This window comes from Cibotium barometz, chromosome 4, assembly GCF_041138505.1.
Source record: "Cibotium barometz isolate CiBa-2024 chromosome 4, ASM4113850v1, whole genome shotgun sequence".
Taxonomy (NCBI): Eukaryota; Viridiplantae; Streptophyta; class Polypodiopsida; order Cyatheales; family Cibotiaceae; genus Cibotium; species Cibotium barometz.
Window position 1 is genome coordinate 65,357,913 of NC_141049.1, and position 19,072 is coordinate 65,376,984.

General features: G+C 44.5%; 1 protein-coding gene across 2 annotated transcripts in view; it reads right to left on the reverse strand.

Moving 5' to 3' along the window:
• Nucleotides 1-2,912: 2,912 nt before the first annotated feature.
• Nucleotides 2,913-19,072, reverse strand: part of XEG113 (xyloglucanase 113) — a 99,502-nt gene continuing 83,342 nt past the window's right edge. For both annotated transcript variants that reach the window (XM_086792221.1, XM_086792223.1), the window contains exons 10-13: nt 13,292-13,390; nt 4,053-4,160; nt 3,866-3,952; nt 2,913-3,769 (exon numbers count right to left, since the gene is read on the reverse strand). In XM_086792221.1, the coding sequence (XP_086648347.1) occupies nt 3,602-3,769; nt 3,866-3,952; nt 4,053-4,160; nt 13,292-13,390 (462 nt within the window). In that variant the 3' untranslated portion in view covers nt 2,913-3,601. The remainder of the gene's footprint in view (nt 3,770-3,865; nt 3,953-4,052; nt 4,161-13,291; nt 13,391-19,072) is intronic.

Here is a 19,072-nt window from a genome sequence, read left to right on the forward strand (position 1 = left end):
GCGAGTCATATGTTTACTTTTCATATTCTTTCTGCCATGGTTGACCGTACTCGTAGAAAAAGGAAAGCTGTGTCTATATCCGCTTTGTTGTTCGCTTGCCTACCTCCCTTAGCTGCCTCACCTCATACATGTGCTATGAAAGCCTTGATTTTTATGCGAGTCATATGTTTACTTTTCATATTCTTTCTGCCATGGTTGACCGTACTCATAGAAAAAGGAAAGCTGTGACTATATCCGCTCCGGTGTTTGCTTGCCTACCTCCCTTAGCTGCCTCACCTCATACATGTGCTACACAAGCCTTGATTTGCACTAGCCGGCCGTCTGAATCCAATAAGGAGAATGTTCCTCCACCGCGAATCGTCGCTCCTCCTGAAGGGCCCGTCGATTTGGAGAATTTGATAGCCTCACTATCAAATTCTATCTAAAAGATTTGCATAAGCCTCACTTTTGGTTCCACGCCCACAACGTTTCTGCAAAGGAGATGTCAAGAGGTAGAACTTTGTATGCAGAGTTTGGTCAGGGTGATCTGAATATTGTGTGTGTCCGACTCTTGTGAATGTGTTTGAGAGGGCTTTTGTGTATATGGAGAATTATATATTAAACAAATGGACTGTAACACTTGGAGTCACTCTTCTAAAGATCATGAGGAGTGGCAAGTACTTTCCTAGTGCACAGTGGATAATTCCAAAAGCCGGTAACGTCATGGACTCCAACAAAGCCCGTGCCGTGTGGAAATGTCTCAAGACACCCGAGTTTGCTGATATCTCTAACATAAGGAAAGCCTTCTTTCGAGATCATTACATTGAGGGTGAATCTGCGAGGTACTTCCTTACCAGAGCTGAAGAAAATCCTAAAGGAGAACAAGCAGAATGATGAAATTTCAAGAGGTGACCGTGACAATCCAATCCTTGTATGAATTATTCAAATGAATTATGTCCTCCAAGTTTGTATACTCATCTTTTTTGATGTTGTTATTTGAAGCTTACATATGTTTGGTTTTTTGTGATGCAAGGAGTGTGAAATTATACACTTCAATGAAAGTTGTACACTATATGATTTTAGTGAGTTGAGAGGACTGATCCTACAATGATAAAGAACAACATGAGGCATTTCGGCATGTTTAAGACTGACTTATTTAAAGTTAGGCTTTGGATTTTTGTATTCTTTTTGAGGTTCCGTGAAAGGTTCCTTCTCCTATGGGTGAGTGTATGTGGAATTAGATATGTATGTAAGGCATATTTTCTCTTACAAGACATACTTTTACCTCTTCTTGCGATGTGTTAACGCCCCCCACCCCACCCCATCCCATTCCCTCCTTCGCTCGCCACCCCAAAACCCCTCTCTCTTTCTCTCCCCTTCGTTTTCCCTTGAGGTTTTTAACTTTTGAGAGTTGGTACCATTGAATCACTAAAAATAGGATGCATTATGGTTGTCTGGAAGTGTTTGTGAAGGGTTTCCACAACACTAGGTGTTCCTTTTGTGCTGTTGGTACATGACAAATCCACACCAAGCACACTAGCTAGTTGATGGAAAATAAACAAATGGCTGGCTATAGTTGAACATTAGTAATGAGAGATCATCATTCTTCCTAAGCTCTCTCTAGACGCTTTTAGTATGCTCTTCTAATTTAGAAACACGTGGGCGTGAGGATCTCTTCAGCCATTGGAACACCAAAGCTATTTGGCTTATTGCAAGATCTCTATTGGACGCTTCTTTTGTCTCCAGGTAGATGCTCCATTTTATTCAATTCCTATATCAAAGTTGCTCTTCTTGGTTGATTGGAGCTTGCAGGTAGGAGTTTCAACTTCTCCTCGTCATGACGTACGTTGCAATCATCACATGGTGGCCAGGAGTTAGGGCTTTGGAGAGTTGCGGAGCTCACAAGAAGGGCGGTCTGCTGTTCCAAAGAGGCGTGTCACCCATTAGTTTTTTATGTTTTTCTTTGGCATGGTTGCCGCCCACAACTAGCAGGAAATCATGCCTCTGTGCAACCACAATCTACCTGGTCCACCCTCAACCTTACCTTCTACTTTGGAGGCAGTTAGAAGATACATGCTTAGATTTGTTTTCCCATGTAATCATTCCTTCTTCTCTACACACTTGGAGTCTTCCTACCAAGCCCTTTGGCCATCTTCTGATGGGGATTATGAAGCATAGCGTCAACAGGTATTCATTAAATTGCATAAGGGGTTGATTGCTATATAACCTGCTGAAGTAGTGAAATTCATCAACCTTTGTCTGTTTGTGCCTCTTCATGCAGAGGTTTTTTAAAATTAGAGTTGTGATGGGCGCCCTTCCTTCTAGTCTCAAACTTGCATTTAGAGGATTTTCTTCCATCCCATGATTACTTCTTGTATTGTAGGCAAATCCATACGGCTTCAAGAAGCTTAGAGTATCCTCTTTGATTTAAAATAGTGTGTGTGTAGGTGGAAGGGCATAGTTCAAAGCTATTAGCTTATTGTAAAACCTTCCAATGCTTCTCTCAGCTTCATATGGATGCCCATTTCATCAACGTTGTTCTTCTTCACCATGTATCGACTGCCATTGAAGTTCTTGCTATTGCAAGTTCAAGCTTGTGACCTTAGGATTAAAACTCAGACTTTGCCCTTTGTTTTTACCAAAGCAAAGCATCGGTGTTGTAGGGTTTATTTCACCCTAGCTTCCTCCCCTCTTTGGACAAGTGTTTGTGAAGTTGATCTTGCATGGTGCTTGTAGAAATTTGGCCATAGGTATTCTATAAATTGGTTAAGAGAGCTTCATTTATGGTCAATATGGTGTAACTTGCTGAGCTTCAAAAAGTGCGACACACAAAGGATTCTTTGTCAATCTCATTAGCATGAACAAGGAGATCTTTAGCTTTCAATTTGTTAAAACATTCAAGTGTGTGCATGCACCAACTAATAAATCAGGGGTTTGAATTAACTGATGATTTGGATTGACATATGAAGCAATGTGGTTATATTTTTCGATTTAGCATGGTCTGTTTTGCGCAGTGCGAGCCATGGTCATACCTCTGTTGACTGAGCTCAAGACAGTCTTCAAAGATGGTTACAAAAGTTTTAAATTGTGAAAGACCCACTTGCAAGTTGGGAAGAGGCAGCATTGTTATCCGAAGAAGGGGGGATCTATTTAACTCCACCAGTAACCTTTTATCTGGTGGATATGTTTTTGCTCAAATCCAAGACCGTGATGGAGTTCCTGTAAATGCAGGCACTTTGATGCTGCTGCTGCTGGTGACAATGTAGCTTACCAAGGATGTTGTGGATGACTGTTCAGGGCTAAAGAATCTGTATGTCAGGTTTAACCCAGCTCTTGCTGTGGATCCTCTTGACAGATATAAATACATCGGTCCACTGGAAGACCATTCACATTATGGGAGATTTGTAGACCCCAATCTGAGCTGCTGTGAGCAACAACTCGAATTGGGATAAGCTAAATCGAAGAATCTAGGCAGGATGAGTGATCGCTATGGTGCTACTTAATGCCACCCTGCTGCTACCCCCAGTCATGGACAAGCTTGACCTTATATTTACCAAGGAGGCAGATCCAGCAAGCTCTCAAAGAGCCTCCAAGAGATGCTACGACTCATTGTAGTACTCCTTTAAAATGGTGGGTGATCATCCTCTTGCTTGGCTGGCGGAATTGGCTTCCAGTTCGGCTTTTCATCCCAATAGATATCATAATAAATATGTCCCCGCTGCAGATTTTGAGCACAGCACCAAATACCTGTATATCTCTTGACTCGGGCTCGAAATTTGGTTTCCCTCTCCTGTAAAATGTACCATAGATGTTTCTCCATGTTTAGTAAGCTTCTATGGAACAAAATTATTGTCATCAAGCCACCAACAAGGTAACCATGCAATACCTTGTTCTGAAAGCCTTTAAATGCGCCAGTCATTGACGAGAACTCCAAGATCTTTATATCCCTATATTTTGAAAAAGCTGTGAAAATCTGTAAAACCAAGCACCAATTCCACTCATGTTGACCGATATTATGAGCAACTGCAACAGAAGACACCTAAGCAAAGTTGGAACTTGATAAATATCACCACCTCATCTTCTGTACTGTTTTTGGGTAAATAAAAATTTCCTTCAACCTCTCCACCACATCCTTCAGAATCTTTCTCGCACAGCTTCACTTCAAGTTTTGAACTCTTGACCTGCAAAAACACGGCAACAGAAGGGTGAATAGGCCGTGATGAATCCTCACTGGAAATGGAAGTAGAAAACGATTCCATCCAGGCAAACATAAAGGTTAAAAATCTAAATTGGAAATGTGGTACATCTGGACTTGGGAACGTAATGAAAATATAGTTTGATATGGAGGATATAATTTAGAAAATAGGTGCTGTTTTGTGACATGCTTCCGACAGTTTGTAGGTGTTTTGAGGTATGAAATGCCCCAATCACTTCCAAGGGACAAGAGGCGTGCCTCAAAACAACTCATATATATATATATTTATACCTAGATGAATCCAAGAACATGCCCAAATTCACCTTTTAGGAACGTGCATGTTATATACTAATGTCCAAAAAGATCTAAAGATCTATTGTAGCATTGATTTTGGTGAAAAGTAGCAGTTGATGACCCAAAAAAATGTTGGAAATAAGTGCACACTAGGTGTACTATTTCTCTAGTCTAGTTTCAGTTGAGTCTTTGTGTCTTGAGTCTAGTGCCATGTGGTACCTCTACATTTATCCCATAAATGAGTCTACTCAATCTTGTACATCTCACCTATAAATTGTAGGTGTCACATCAATAATCCATCAATCTTGTGTCTTGTCTACACTCATCTCAAGGTAACTCTTTGTCTTTCATTTGTGTTCTTGTTTCATTTCTAGTCTGCTCTTGCTTTCATATCTCTCTACATGGTATCAGAGCCATGGTCTTAGGGTTTCCCTGTTTTTCCTGTGAGCTTTCGCCATTCTCTCCAAGCTGTCCCACTCAATTCAGCGCAGCCCGCTGGTGTTTGCTTGGTTCAATTCTCTCTCTCGTTTTGATCTGTTCGGTGCAAAGCCTCCATCGCCATGGACCTCAGGACACGGAAGGCACGCGCTCTAACACATGGGCCTCTCTCTCTGGCATGCACCAACCTCTCTCTCTCTATCAAGCGATGGCGAATCAAGAAACCCCTACTACTGTCGGGACAGTGGTAGGAGGAGCTCCGACATCAGCGTTAGCATCCTCATGGACAGCTGTTGGCGCCTTTCTGGGCCGCATCTCAAAGACTTGGCAGCACACCATCTCGCAGAGCCGGCCATGGCGAGAGCTCGTGGACCGCTCATCCTTCGCCAAGCCAAACTCTCTGGCCGAAGCAGGCAGCCGGATCCGCAAGAACGGCGCCCACTTCCGCCTCAATTACGCCCTTCTCTTTACTACGGTACTCGCCTTAACCCTAATCTCTAATCCTGTCTCTCTTTTCCTGCTCTGTGGCTTCCTTGCAGCTTGGGTCTTCGCCTACCTCATCAGAACCACTCCCCTCATCCTCTTCAACAGAACTTTCAGTGAAAGGGAAGTCAATGTCAGATCTGTTCTCATCTCTGCTGCCATGTTAGGGTTTGCAATCATCTGCATCCATGCCACTCTCTTCTTCATCAACATGTGGGTTAGCTGTCCATTGGACCAGCCAGACCTGCAGCAGCAAATCTAAAGCAAAAATCAAGTATCTCTCTATCTTGTACGGGATTAGACACTGCCAAATATGGTAAGACCTTCCCATCTCTCTCATATTTGTCTATGCTTTCATGCTATCTCTACCACCATTGATCACCAATGATGTAGATCATGGGGTAATGTCATGTTTATTTGTCTACATGGACTTATCTTGTCCCTATCCAAGAGGCACCCCTGCATTACCCACTCTGGCAGGAGGATTGCCCTTGAGGAGGGATTATCTATCTAGGCCCATTTCTCTATCTATCTACAATCAGTCAGTCTCTCTGTCTATGTGTCTATCCTGTGTGTCTATCCTGTCACATGTCTTTGACACTCTATCTATCAGTCTATATGCCTCTCTTTTGTGGATTAGCTACGCACATTCTCTTGGCATTTTCTGTCTATGTCCCCATTTATCTTCTATCTGTCAGACTCTCTCATGTCTATCTGACATTCTCTCTCTGTGGGACCACTCTACTGTCTGATTGTCTCTCTCTCTCTCTCTCTGTCTATGATCCACTCTTGTCCCTACCCTTGTGGACCCATATGAGGATATCACTTGAGGAGGGGTGTCTCAGGACCTTTTGTCTCTCAGTTTATCAGTCTTTATGTCTGTCTTCTAGTCTTGTCCATCTTGTCTTCTAGCTTGTCTCTCAATCCTTGTCTAGTCTCTCTGTCTTGGTCTTATCTTTTGTCATGTCATAGTCTTGTCTTTTTGTCTTCCTCCTAGTGTCCACTTAAGGAGGGTGTTGGAAATAAGTGCACACTAGGTGTACTATTTCTCTAATCTAGTTTCAGTTGAGTCTTTGTGTCTTGAGTCTAGTGCCATGTGGTACCTCTACATTTATCCCATAAATGAGTCTACTCAATCTTGTACTTCTCACCTATAAATTGTAGGTGTCACATCAATAATCCATCAATCTTGTGTCTTGTCTACACTCATCTCAAGGTAACTCTTTGTCTTTCATTTGTGTTCTTGTTTCATTTCTAGTCTGCTCTTGCTTTCATATCTCTCTACAAAAAAAAAGTCCAGGAATCAAAAACTGTGTGCAGCAGAATGTCATTATGAGGATGAGCAGCTTCACTAGAACAGAAGAAGGTATTAACTACACCAAAAAGGCAGCTCAGCTTTGAAAAAGAGCTGGACCTTCATTCTGTGTGCAAGGATGCAAAGAAGCCTGTTTAGCACATAGGCACTTGGGGATGAGCAGCGTCACGAGGCCAGAAGAAGGTATATAACTACAAGAAAAAGGCAGCTCAGCTTCAAAAAGAGCCGTACCCTGGATTTCATGTGCAGGGATGCAAAGAAGCCTGCTTAGCACATGGGCAATAATTGGACTGAGAAACATGATGTAGGCCGCTATCTAGGCCATATTACTGCCAAACCATGTAGGCAGCCTGCATAGTATAGGGCAACCTCTCCTCAGTTCTGAAAATCTCACACATGGAAGTCTTTTCTTGTGATTTTCGTGTGTGCAAAGAAACCTGCTTAGCACATGGGCACTAATCGGATTGAGAAACCCCATCTGGACCGATGTCTAGGCCATATTATAGTCACAAGAAACATTTCATCCATTTTGCCACTTGGTCGTTTTGACACGTTTTATTTGGTCTCTATGGACGAAACGGAGAGGTTTCGAAGTGACTTGTCAAATCGAATTGAGAAGAAGTGGGAATTCAAGGAAACCGTAAGAAATTTCAACAACTGGGTGTGAGGTTGAAAGTAAGAAATTGGGATAAATTGAAGAAATTGTAGAACATTTCAACAATTGGGTGTGAAATTAGGTGCAATTGAGGCTAAAGTATAAAACTGGGATTTAGGAAGTGATAAATTGAAGAGCTAGTGGAACACTTCTAGGAAATTTCAACAAGTGGATGTGAATCACGTGAAATTGACCAAGAAGTCGAATTTGGGCAAAACAATGTTTCAACCAAAGTATGAAATTGGGATTTGTAAATTGGGGGAAAGTGAGAAAGGGAAATGCTAGTGAAATACATGTCAGAAATTTTAACAATTGGTGTGAAAATGGTGAAATTGACCAAGAAGTCAAATTTGAGGCTTGTTACACAGTCACAATAAAAATTCTGTCTATTTTAAAGTTTCCTCTTTACGGGTTTTTTAAAGAGAAGAAAGTGAACGGGATGAGAAAGAAGAGGAGAAGACTAAGGTTTCTTTTTTAAATCAAGTTTGGGTGAAATGGCATGTAGGTTGGGGGAATTTCATTTCGAAACGTTTCGTCCCTTTCATGTTTTGTAGGAACAAAACGGGTTTTCATATAACTATGCATTGCAAACATCAAAATTTTGTACAAGATCTCATGGTGCTTGTTAACCATTCCGGCTAACATGGTTTTACCCGCCTACGACACTTTGTAGAGAGCAGATTGGCTGGCTTCCAAGATCAAGAGTGAAAGATTGGAGTCCCATCGCCCTCCTAGAGACAGCCTACAAAATTCTAGCCAAAGCCATCAGCCCCGGTGGCTGCAATCCATGGCACACAGACGGGTTTCGTCTAGGATCAAAGCATTTTGGTCAACATCTTCCCTTTCTGGGAGGCGACCACTTCGGCCAAGTTGTGGCCACAGGATCTTAATGTTCTCCTTCTTGCTTTTAAGAAAGCCTATGACAGAGTGAACTAGGGCTTTCTAGAGGGGACAATGTGTAGGATAGGATTTCCGGAGGAGTGGGTCCGAGGGGTTTTTGGACTTTACTCGGCTTCAAGAGCCGCATTCTCATTCATTAGCCTTAGTGAGGTTAGGGATGACATCCACCCTAAAATCATTGGGTAGAAGCTCCAATCTTGTGGATGGCAACCGCTCCGTCATCCCCAATTGAGGCCGCCGACCCTTGCCATTTTTTCGAAGGGGGCCTCTAGCCCTTGGCTTCTACTATTGCCTCCCTTGCAACCTCTTCATTGTTAGGATATTCAGAGCTTCATGTGTGTGCCCATTGTGTGCTTGTTACCGTGTTTGTGTATCTGTGTGTGTGGCCGTGTGTATAACCTCTAAAAGGGCTAAAAGTGTGTATGTCCACCTTGTTCATTTATGAGTGTGTGAACACCTACTTAGGTGTGAACGCTCTCTTATCTAAGTATGTGCTAGGTGTAATGTGCCCATTAGTACTCGTGATTTGTGTGTTGTCATAAGATAAGGTCCTGCACCTACAAAAGGGGCATGGACTTTCATTTTACAACAATGAAACATTATGTGAGTTTGTGCCCACCAACACTAGTGCATCACAGTCTCTCTCTAGCATATCGTCTCTCTCTCTCTCCACGCTATGGAGTTTTAGCCCCCATAGCTGTTGCAGCCATTGCCTACTCCGTGGGGCCTGATCCAACATTGTTATTAGAGAAGAGTTCCATTTGTGATTTTTTAAACTACCACATAGACTGGCCACTAGTGTCCTTCATGTGTCTCTGTCCACCTGAGCGCTTCCCCGTCAACAACTCCTCCTTTGGCCGCTTGATTTGCCATTCCACATTCTGTACTGCTGCCGTCCTCTCCTCCACGCTGGCCCACTAGCACTCTCCACGTCGTCGGCATTCAGCTCCTTTCATAGTTCGCCATTTTTTTGTTTTTCTATTCCAAGGCTTTAATTAGCTTTATAAACCTTAAATATTAAGGCTTTAAAAGCTTAAAGCTTTTGAAAAAGTCCCGGCAGCAGCTCCACAGTCAGCGTGCCCCATCGGCTTCATCATCAGTAACAGTCCGATAGCCCGACATTAATCATCATCTGTACCAGCACAAATCGACAACAGCAGCTCCTATAAATCTGCAATAAAAATCAATTTGGGGATTTTCAGAAATCAGGCAGAATCCACTTGCACTTTATAAAAATTGGGGGTTTCTCTAAAAATCAAAGAAATTGACCTGATTGAAGCTTGCAATAACCTAAAAATTAGGGCTTTTGTGAAAATCAGCCCTCTACAACCACATTGAATGCCCTACAACAATGTAAATTTGGGGATTTTACCCAAATCACAGCCAAAATCAGGAAAATCCAGTTTATCTGAGTTAGGAGCGAGGGGTGACTAAAGTATTGGCCTTGCTACCTCAGTTGCATTATGTGATTGGAGGACTTTCATGACCCATAAGGTGTCATGTGCACAGAGTGTATCTATCGTGTGCTACATGCACGCAAGAGTAGTTTCGAGGCTTGGGGAAGCTTGGAGCTAGGCAGGCTGATTGACGAGCTGAGTTAGGGATATACTAACGGGCGGGCACCCAAGTATGGACGGACAGGCGCTCGATGATCGACCAAGAGCCTATAAAAGGGTGGCCAAGGTTAGTTATTGGGATATAGAGAGTCTCGCGAGTTTGTGAGAGCTCTATGGTCTTGGAGCCTGGATCTAGTGCAGACGTGCACCTGCTTTATGCAGCCGAGGCCGGCAGCAATCTCAAGGCCCGCGAGGGCAGCTTCGTGGCGGTATGGGACGTCGCGGGGAGGAGATTGGTCGGTACGTCATTCTAGTTAGCTCAGCTCGTGGCTCGGTGGGGATAGCCAAGACTGTGGGCTTGTGTCATGGTTGGGAGGTGAGTCAGGCCTGCACCCCCTTGTTGTTTATTCGTTTGTTTGCAGGATTCGAGTTTCGTACCAAGAACGATCACGAGAAGATCCGTGGGGATTTGACAGTGGTATCAGAGCATACCTCGTGAACGAGCAAGTCGGTAGATAGAGAAGATGAGGTCGAAGAAAGGTATGTGTTAGAAAAGCTTGCTGTTTTTTCGGTGCATACTACTGTTTTCAGATTCCGTATGCGTTTTTCTTCATCAAAGAAACCCATGTTGATGGGGATGGTAGATGGTAGGGTCGTTTGCTTTGCAAGAAGTAGGGAAGTCGCTTGTGCAGTCGTACGCATGAGCAAGTCGGGTGAGAAGCAGAAAAAAAAAAGGCACGATGCTTTTTTTGGTTGAATGCGAATGAGAGAGAGAGAGAGAGCACGTTTGTGTGAGGTGTGGATTCGCTGGTGGGTGTTGCAGGCGATGGGCTACCAACGGCTACAGGCGCCTAAGGCTTGCGTAGCCAGGCGGCCAGGCTATTTTCCAGTATTTTCTACTCAGTATCATCTCAGAGTCTTACAGTTCTGTTCTTATAACTGTAGGACAATCAATTTATTTTACTTTTTAGTCTCATTTAGTTGTTCTCTTTGATGAGACACCAACTTCACATGTATTCTCAGTTTTGGTCTCATAGGTCATTATGGCCTCTTAGAGACGTTAATATATCATTTCATTTCTCCTTTCTTGCTTTCTTTCTTTAACACTTCTTCTCGACCTTGTGTGCTTTCGATCTCTTCGGCCATTACTTTTCCATCTGCTTGCTGTGCTTTCTTCCCCAGTCTTCTCCTTTCTTTCCCATCCCGTCTTTCCTCTACTTCTTCTTTTTCCTCATTTGCTTTTAGCTCTTTTATTATTCCTTTATATCTTCCCTCTTTTTTGCTTATTTTTTCTCCCTCTTTCCTTTTCTTCTTCTCCCTCCCTTTTCTCCAGTGCTTCTCTTTTCCCTCTTTTCCTTATTCTTTCCCTCCAATCCTCCTGTTCTTCTTTTTTCTTCTTCCTCTTCTTCTTTTTTCTTTCTTTCTTTCTTTATTTCTCCCCTCTTTTTTGCTTCTTTTTTTCTCCATCTTCTCCTTCTCTTCTTCTTCCTCCCTTTTCTCCACTTCTTCTCCCTTCCCTTTTTTCGTTCTTTTTTCCCTCCACTTCTCCTCTTCTTCTTTTATCTTCTTCTTCGTCTTTCCCTCGCTCTTTTTTTCTTCTTCCTCGTCCCTCTTTTTTTCTTTCTTCCTTCTTCCCACTCTTTCTGCACTTTCTTCATTTTTCTTTTGCATTGCCATGCCATCATTTAAACTACTTGGCATTTCCGTGTGAGGGAGACAGACACTCACATTTGTGTAAATAATTTTAGATTCTTTCCATGATTTCTTTGAGAAAATCACAAAAGTTAAACCAGCATTCCCTCATTATCAAACATGATATCTTTTCAAAGTCTTGCCTTGTCAGGGATTTTTATCCACTAGCTTGAAAAAATTGGAACACTGAAATGGGCTGTGTGAGAAGGTCCCACAGTGGACCACTCAGCCACCCATTTGGGAAGGTGGTCCCTGCTGCCTGTGGCAAAGGGCAGGCACGGAGATGGCCTCTCTCCCTTCAACACTTCTACCTTATATATCTTTCCTGATGGAGCCTTCAGCTTTGCAGATGGGATTATTACCGTGTCAATTTTGAGGAGGGTTTTAATTACTTTCAACAGCCCACCTTAATTGAAAAACAAACAATGGCCAGCCAACCAGGGCAGGCACGAAGATGGCCACGCTCCCTTCAACACTTCTACCTTATGTATCTTTCCTAATGGAGCCTTCACTTTGCAGATGGGATTATTACCCCACCTAGCCACGTGTCAATTTTGAGAAGGGTTTTAATTACTTTCAACAGCCCACCTTAACTGAAAAACCAACAATGGCCAGCCAACCAGGGCAGGCACGGAGATGCCCACTCTCCCTTCAACACTTCTACCTTATATATCTTTCCTAATGGAGCCTTCAGCTTTGCAGATGGGATTATTACCCCACCTAGCCACGTGTCAATTTTGAGAAGGGTTTTAATTACTTTCAACAGCCCACCTTAATTGAAAAACCAACAATGGCCAGCCAACCAGCATAAATTCCTTGGATGGCGAGATTCATTCCAACACCACCCGGTGCAGCTGTCATGCAATGCCTCCAGCACACAACCAGGGCTCCCAATTAGTCAAGCAACACACACCTGAGACCTCCAACCAGCCAGGCAACACAACCAGCCACAGCAGCAGCCAACGGTGAATCCTCCACAGCAGCAGATCGACTGCATGCCAGAGCATGCAACACCTACACCAGAATTTCCATGAGCTCCGAAACCCTGAAATGGGCCGTGTGAATCGTAACAGTGTCCCACAGCTGTTTGGGGGCGGTCCCTGCTGCCTGGGGCAAAGGGAGTGCACGGGAATGGCCTCGCCCTTCAGCAGTTCTACCATATATGCCCTCCTCATGGATATTAATCTTCTGGAGGGGTTCCATTACTTTCAACAGAAATTATCCAAAAACAAGGTTTTCTTCACTCATTTCCAACTCAAACTTAAGTGCTTAAGCTTAAGTGGTTCCTCAAGAGCCCTCACTGAAAGAATAGACAAATCCAGATGGCATACGCTGATGGCTCAACAGTCAGCTAAGGGCATATCACTGCCTTATAAAGACCCATTGGCCTATATTTAGTAAACCTGGTTAACCTACCTCATTCTTAGAGCCAGTTAACCCGGCTCTTCCTTTAATCAACTATTAGATCCAATAAATATTCTAGCCTGAATATGAGATGTTAACCCTATCCCATAGCCAATCCATACTAAGAATGTGACACAGTATATACATTTCAACACACTATTTGCATCCATGGCTGTCATTGAGAGGCTATTATTGCTGAATGGAGAAACTGAGCTTCTAGAACATAGACCTGTTTCGAATGTGCATAAATTGTCTACACAAAGCTTTCATTGTAAATGTAGCTCATCATAGTTTGTAAAGAATGCTTGACTTGTCTACAACTCTGCTCTGCTTCTTTGGAGAAAGAAACATTAAAAAGAGATCACTGTTGTGTAACAAACCTGTTTTGGCAGCCTTGGATTGTCAAGGAAGGAATATTCTCTGAAGTTTATGGCAGGTCCAAATGTTTGGTCATCAAGATTTTCTAACATTCTGTTGACCTGCTCGAACAGAAATGTAACTAGCTGAGAATTTAAATTTAATAAAGATGCGTAATTTGAGCCACGGAAATAAACATGCAATAGAAGACAAAACAGCATATTAGCTCACCCAAAATCTAGAAATAAACAACATGCAGCATTGCACGTTTTTGTTTTCTGCCAACAAACCTACCAGATCCTTAAATGTTCTAAAGCTAAAAAAGAGGCTTTAAACGTTGAGCATACTTGTCTCTACATGGCCCTGCTCCATATCAAATGACTACCACTATAAATTCCAGTGAGAGAAGGACATTACACTAGAACCATTATGCAACAAGATGCGTTTATATACACGAAAGCACTGCCTCCCAATCGTGCAAAGGCATAGAAAATAAAGCAGGGCATCCAACATCCATAAAAGAGACCTCTTTGGGTTATTTTGCACACATGCGCACACACAAGAAATGAAATGAAATCTGTATTAACATCTTCGAAAGGCCAAAATGACATATGAGACCAAAAGTTACAAATAATCTGGTCAGATGAAGTACAAATGTCAATGGTGTGTAGCAGAAAAAATCTAAAGATCTATAGATCTAGAGATCAAGAGTAACATGGGAAAATGGGAAACATGGGAAACTACTAAGAGGGGACGAAAGTGTCCACACAGAGACATCTCTGGGTGCGTGAGGCTCATGAACATGTGAGGGTATAGACGGGCCCTCGGTGGATGAAATCCCTCATAGGTCGCTAAGCATGAAGACAAGCTCCTTCGGGATAAACTACCTGGAGGGTATCTGCTGGTGATTTGCGATGATCTCTCTAATCCTCCCATGCCATCTGGATCTGCTACGGATACCCCAAGGTCTAGGGCGTCTGTCCCAACATAGCTGAGAGGCACGCTCAAGAGTGACCCCTCTGGATGTGGATGCGGCTGTGTCTTGACCCTGCCTCTGCTGTGCTGAACTGGTCTCTCGAGTCTCTATGCCGGCGTATCTCTAGTAGAAAAAGTCCTAGGCATCTCTGGTCACTGTAGTCCATCACTTTGGCAAGGGGGCCGAACCCCTCTCTCAAAAGGCAATGGAACCTCCCTCTAATCTCTTAGTACGCGGAGCATCGATAGATGTAGCGCTCCTCCGTCTCTGGCTCTACTTGACATAGCTAACATATACGCTACTCTGCCGATACTCTCTGTGGTCCATATCTACTTGTCTCAATCCTCAGCTGATGAGAGGAAGTGCGGATCTGACCAATGGTGCATCTGATGCCATGTGACAAATGTATGTCCATGTATCTCGGACGAGTGATGAAACCATCCTCTGTGAGGCGAATCAGGTGATCTCTGTAAAAACTCATCTTTGTCCCTAGAGGGCCCGTTGGTGATACCCATGTCCTCTTAGTGTCTAATTTGATAATATCCTGCTTGATGATTCTGTTCACCTCTGAGTGGTGCATAGGCAAAGAAGGGGCATCTAAAGAGTACTGAAAAGGTGGCAATCTATCCATTGATATCCCATGTAGATCGAACCATGTAGTCATCTGTGCATACCAGCATGTCTCATCTCCCTTTTCTGCAAGCTGTCGTGATGACTCCAAAGCGAGCCTAGCATATCTGTGTCGAGGGAGCTCCCATAAACTGTGGAGGAAAGATACTGACCTGGTAAGAGCCTCTACTACGAGTGGGCAGCAGCCATCCCTGCTCGAATGATCTCATGTGGGACTGATGGGTTACTGCGTATCATCCTAGCAATAAGAGGTCTCTCCATAGACCCCCATCCATCTTAGCCCCCCTCCCCCACCTAACCCCCCCCCCCCCCCCCCCCCCCCCCATGTGGTGGCGGCGATGATCTAGGCTTGGTCCCCAAATGGGGGCACCATATAGTAGAAAGAAAGAAAGAGAGAAAGAGAGTGATATTAACTTCTACAGAAGTCCAAAATGACCTATGAGACAAAACATAATTGCAAGACCATGTCGGTCTTGAGCCGATTCTATGGTCCATAAAAGAAGAACATACATGAAAAAAATCCTACTAATCTTCTAGTAAATCTGCAATGTCAAGTAACAATACAATCCCCTCCACTAAAAAATCACATGGTATAGCTTTTTTTGGGTTTTGGCTTGGATTTCTCTTTCCCAAAATCCTCAACGAGCGCTCTACCTTCACAATAGATTGAACACTTGCTTTCTTTCAGAGTTTCTCTAACCTTCGCTAATTACATGTCCCTTTTGCTTGAGTTGCATTGCAGTGAGTTCCCTAGCAATCCATAACTTGGTACCCTTAAGTTTGTTCGATTGTTTTAAGACCCCAATCTTATCATTCTTGTAATGATAACTGATTACTCCATGATTACCTTGTCTTGAAACTGATGCAAATACTAGCTCCCAATCAATTATCGACACTGTTCTGCGTAGTTGCTCACCTAAGTACTCCTCATCTCCATCCATGACTATACATTAGGCGAACCGCCCACATAGATCTGAAGCTCTCGCGCCTCCACCCAACACCTGCTGTCCGCCTCGCGTACGTCTGCCCCACCTGTGCCCAGCCCGCCCCACCATTCCTCCGTCTCTTTCTCGCGCCTCCGCCCAGCACCTGCTGCCCACCTCATGCACCCCTGCCCCGCCATTATTCTCTCTTCTCGTGCCTCCACCTAGAACTGTGGCGCCCGCCATTCTTTGTATTCAGGCTCCCACCTCACGCACCCCGGCACCGCCATTATTCTCTCTTCTTGCGCCTCTGCCCAGCACCTACGGCGCCTGCCAGTCTCTGTATTCTTCTGTACCCGCCCACCCTTCGATCAGGCCCCCAAGGCAGCAAGGCAGCCCACTTGGGCCCCGTCTCTCTTACCAATGTAAGTATTTTTTCTCTTACCTGCATACCAACATGGAGTGCTCCCCGGTACAAGAACTAGGGGTGAGAAGGAGAGGAAATACAGTACTGTATGGGTGAATACACAAAATCAGCGACCCCCATGCTAAAACATGCATGACAGCCATGAAAGAGAGATGCAAACTGCAAGATACAGATATAGAAAGCCTGCAAAAGAAGCTTGGAGAAGGTCAGGACGAACTCTTATAGGGGCTGCACAGTGCACACCTCTATGCAAGAGGAGATGGGCAGGTGGAAGGAAGACATGCAAGAGGAAACTCAACATGGTGAGCCAACTCAACAAGATGCGAGAAGAAATGGTTCAGATGCTGGAAGATAAAACCAGCCATCAAGCCTCCCTAATCTCGGATTTAGAGGCTTAAGTAGCCATACTTAAAGAGGAAAACAACCACTTGAGGGCATGCACCCAATATGAAGAAGGATGAGGAGCTGAATACACTTAGGGAGCAAGCGCAGACCCTTCAAGCCCAAGAGGAGAAGAAGACCAATGAAGCAGATACATGGGCTGAAATGATCAAGAAGACGCAGCAACAAGTCAACGCGGGCAATTGGCTTGGGGTTGCCAAGAGGCAACGAAACCCACCATCAATCCCGAATATCATCGACGACACACTTGAAGAAGAGAAGAGAAGGAAGATCCGAGCACTCAATGTGAGAGTGATGGGGTGGAAGGAAGGGGTCTCGCCGAAGGAAGACGCCATAGCTCTGTGCAGGAAGATGGAGATTCCCGACACTCCCTTTGTTGAGGCATGAAGGGTGGGGAAAGACACCACAAAGGAGCGCGCACTCATCCTCAAGTTTGAGGGGGTAGAGGCGAGGCAAGCATTCCTCGCCAAAAGATGGGGAAAAGACTTAGCTTGAGGATGACCTTACACCAGCCCAGGTGGTACACAGGACGGAATGCATGCCTCACATACTGGAAGCGCGTAGGGCAGGAAAGTGGGCAGTGTACCGAGAAGGGAGGGTGATTATCACCGAGCAGCGCTCTCCATGACGGTGCACGACCTATGGGACCACACGAGAGATTGCGGTCTGGAATTGCAATGGCGCTCTACGAATAGATGCAGGTCTGTTCGAAGCAACATTTAGAGGGCATGACATGGTCTTTTATACAGTGACACACTAGTGCTAGGGGAGCCGTTTACCTGAGGTGCGGGAATATAGATGGAAGTCCGTCCACCACCCACAGCCATGCACAGTAGGTGGCACTAGAGGTTCAGGAGGAGTGGCCATATTATACAGAGAGGGACTGCAGCATGTGATACAGGTGGTCAGACGAGATGAGGATGCACAGTTCATGTGGGTGAGGATTAGGACGGAGAGGGCCGAAGATATCTACCTTGCAGTGTGCTACTTTGCACCATCCACATCAAAAAATGCCACCCATGGGGAGTCTCCATACTTGCCACTCTGTGAGGACATTTTGAAGTTCTCCAATCTAGGGGATATTCTCCTTGCTAGAGACTTCAACGCCTGCACCGCCGGTGCACAGGTACCTTTCTTTGTGACAGAGGATCCCATGTGCCAGGAGATTGACACTATGGGCACAGATCTCGAGCAGACATCACAGGACATGAAAACCTGTACAGACTGTGGGAAGTACCTCCTAGCCCTTGGAGAAGCTCATGGATCAGCCATTTATAATGGCCCCGCCTAGTGGCCTGGCTCCAATGCTTTCACTTGCTACCCCTTCTGTGACATGCGGGGACTGATCGATGTTAAGCAACCTTGGATTAGTGCTAAACTTTACTTAAGAGATGATTAACTGAGATGGACACAAGACAGAAGAGTGTCAATGCAATGCAATGCAACTATATTAGATGAACTGAGTTACAATGAAGATCTATAAATAGATCTATGCTGTCCTAGATGAGATATCTAACTCGGGAAGAGTGAGATAAATGCGGGATGCTGATGTAGATGACTTATCTCTGCTCCAATGCTGAGGTCCACCCTTATGCTGCTGGTTTTCTTCTTTGTAGGAGTATGAGAGATGTCTTTATGCTGAAATCTGAAGATGAATGCTGAAGATGATGGATGCGTGGCTGAACTGCTGCTCCCAAGGCTTCCTGGAGGAGAAACGATGAAGAACACTTTGCTGAAAATGGACTTAAGGTGCTGAATGGAGAGGCGCCTGTTTATATATGAGTGAGGGCTGCTCGTCGGCCAGGTGCCTAAAAATTGCATAAAATAAACCATGTGATGCAGATGATGTGTACACTGTTGTAGGTGCCATTCCAGCCCCATACAATGATGTACAAGCTGAATTAAATGCTTTTAATTCAGCTGTAAAATGATGCAGATGATGTGTACACTGTTGTAGGTGCCATTCCAGCCCCATACAATGATGTACAAGCTGAATTAAATGCTTTTAATGCCTGTAAAATGCCTGATAAATCTTACCACACCACCACCACCCAAGATACCACTTCACCAGGGATACCTCTTCCGTCTACTCTGACCACATTTTCCGCACCCTCTCTGACCTCGACCCACACATACCACTTGATGAGCTTACCACACAGCTTGCAACCACCCTTTACACATCTACCGCAGCTGATTTCCCTCACACCAGAGCCACCCCCAAACCACCTGGACGGACTATTCTAAAGAACAGTTGGTATGATGAGGAGTGCCGTGAGACCCGTGCCCGCCTACAACGGGAGGTTGCTCTAGGATTCACCGCTCACCAACAGGCACGTCAGATCATCCGTTGTCTCTACCTAGCTCACCTCGAGCAGGAACTATACCAATTGTTTCTGGGACGAGACTGTAAGGAGGCCTTGAGGCTCTCTAGGATCGTCGCCCACCG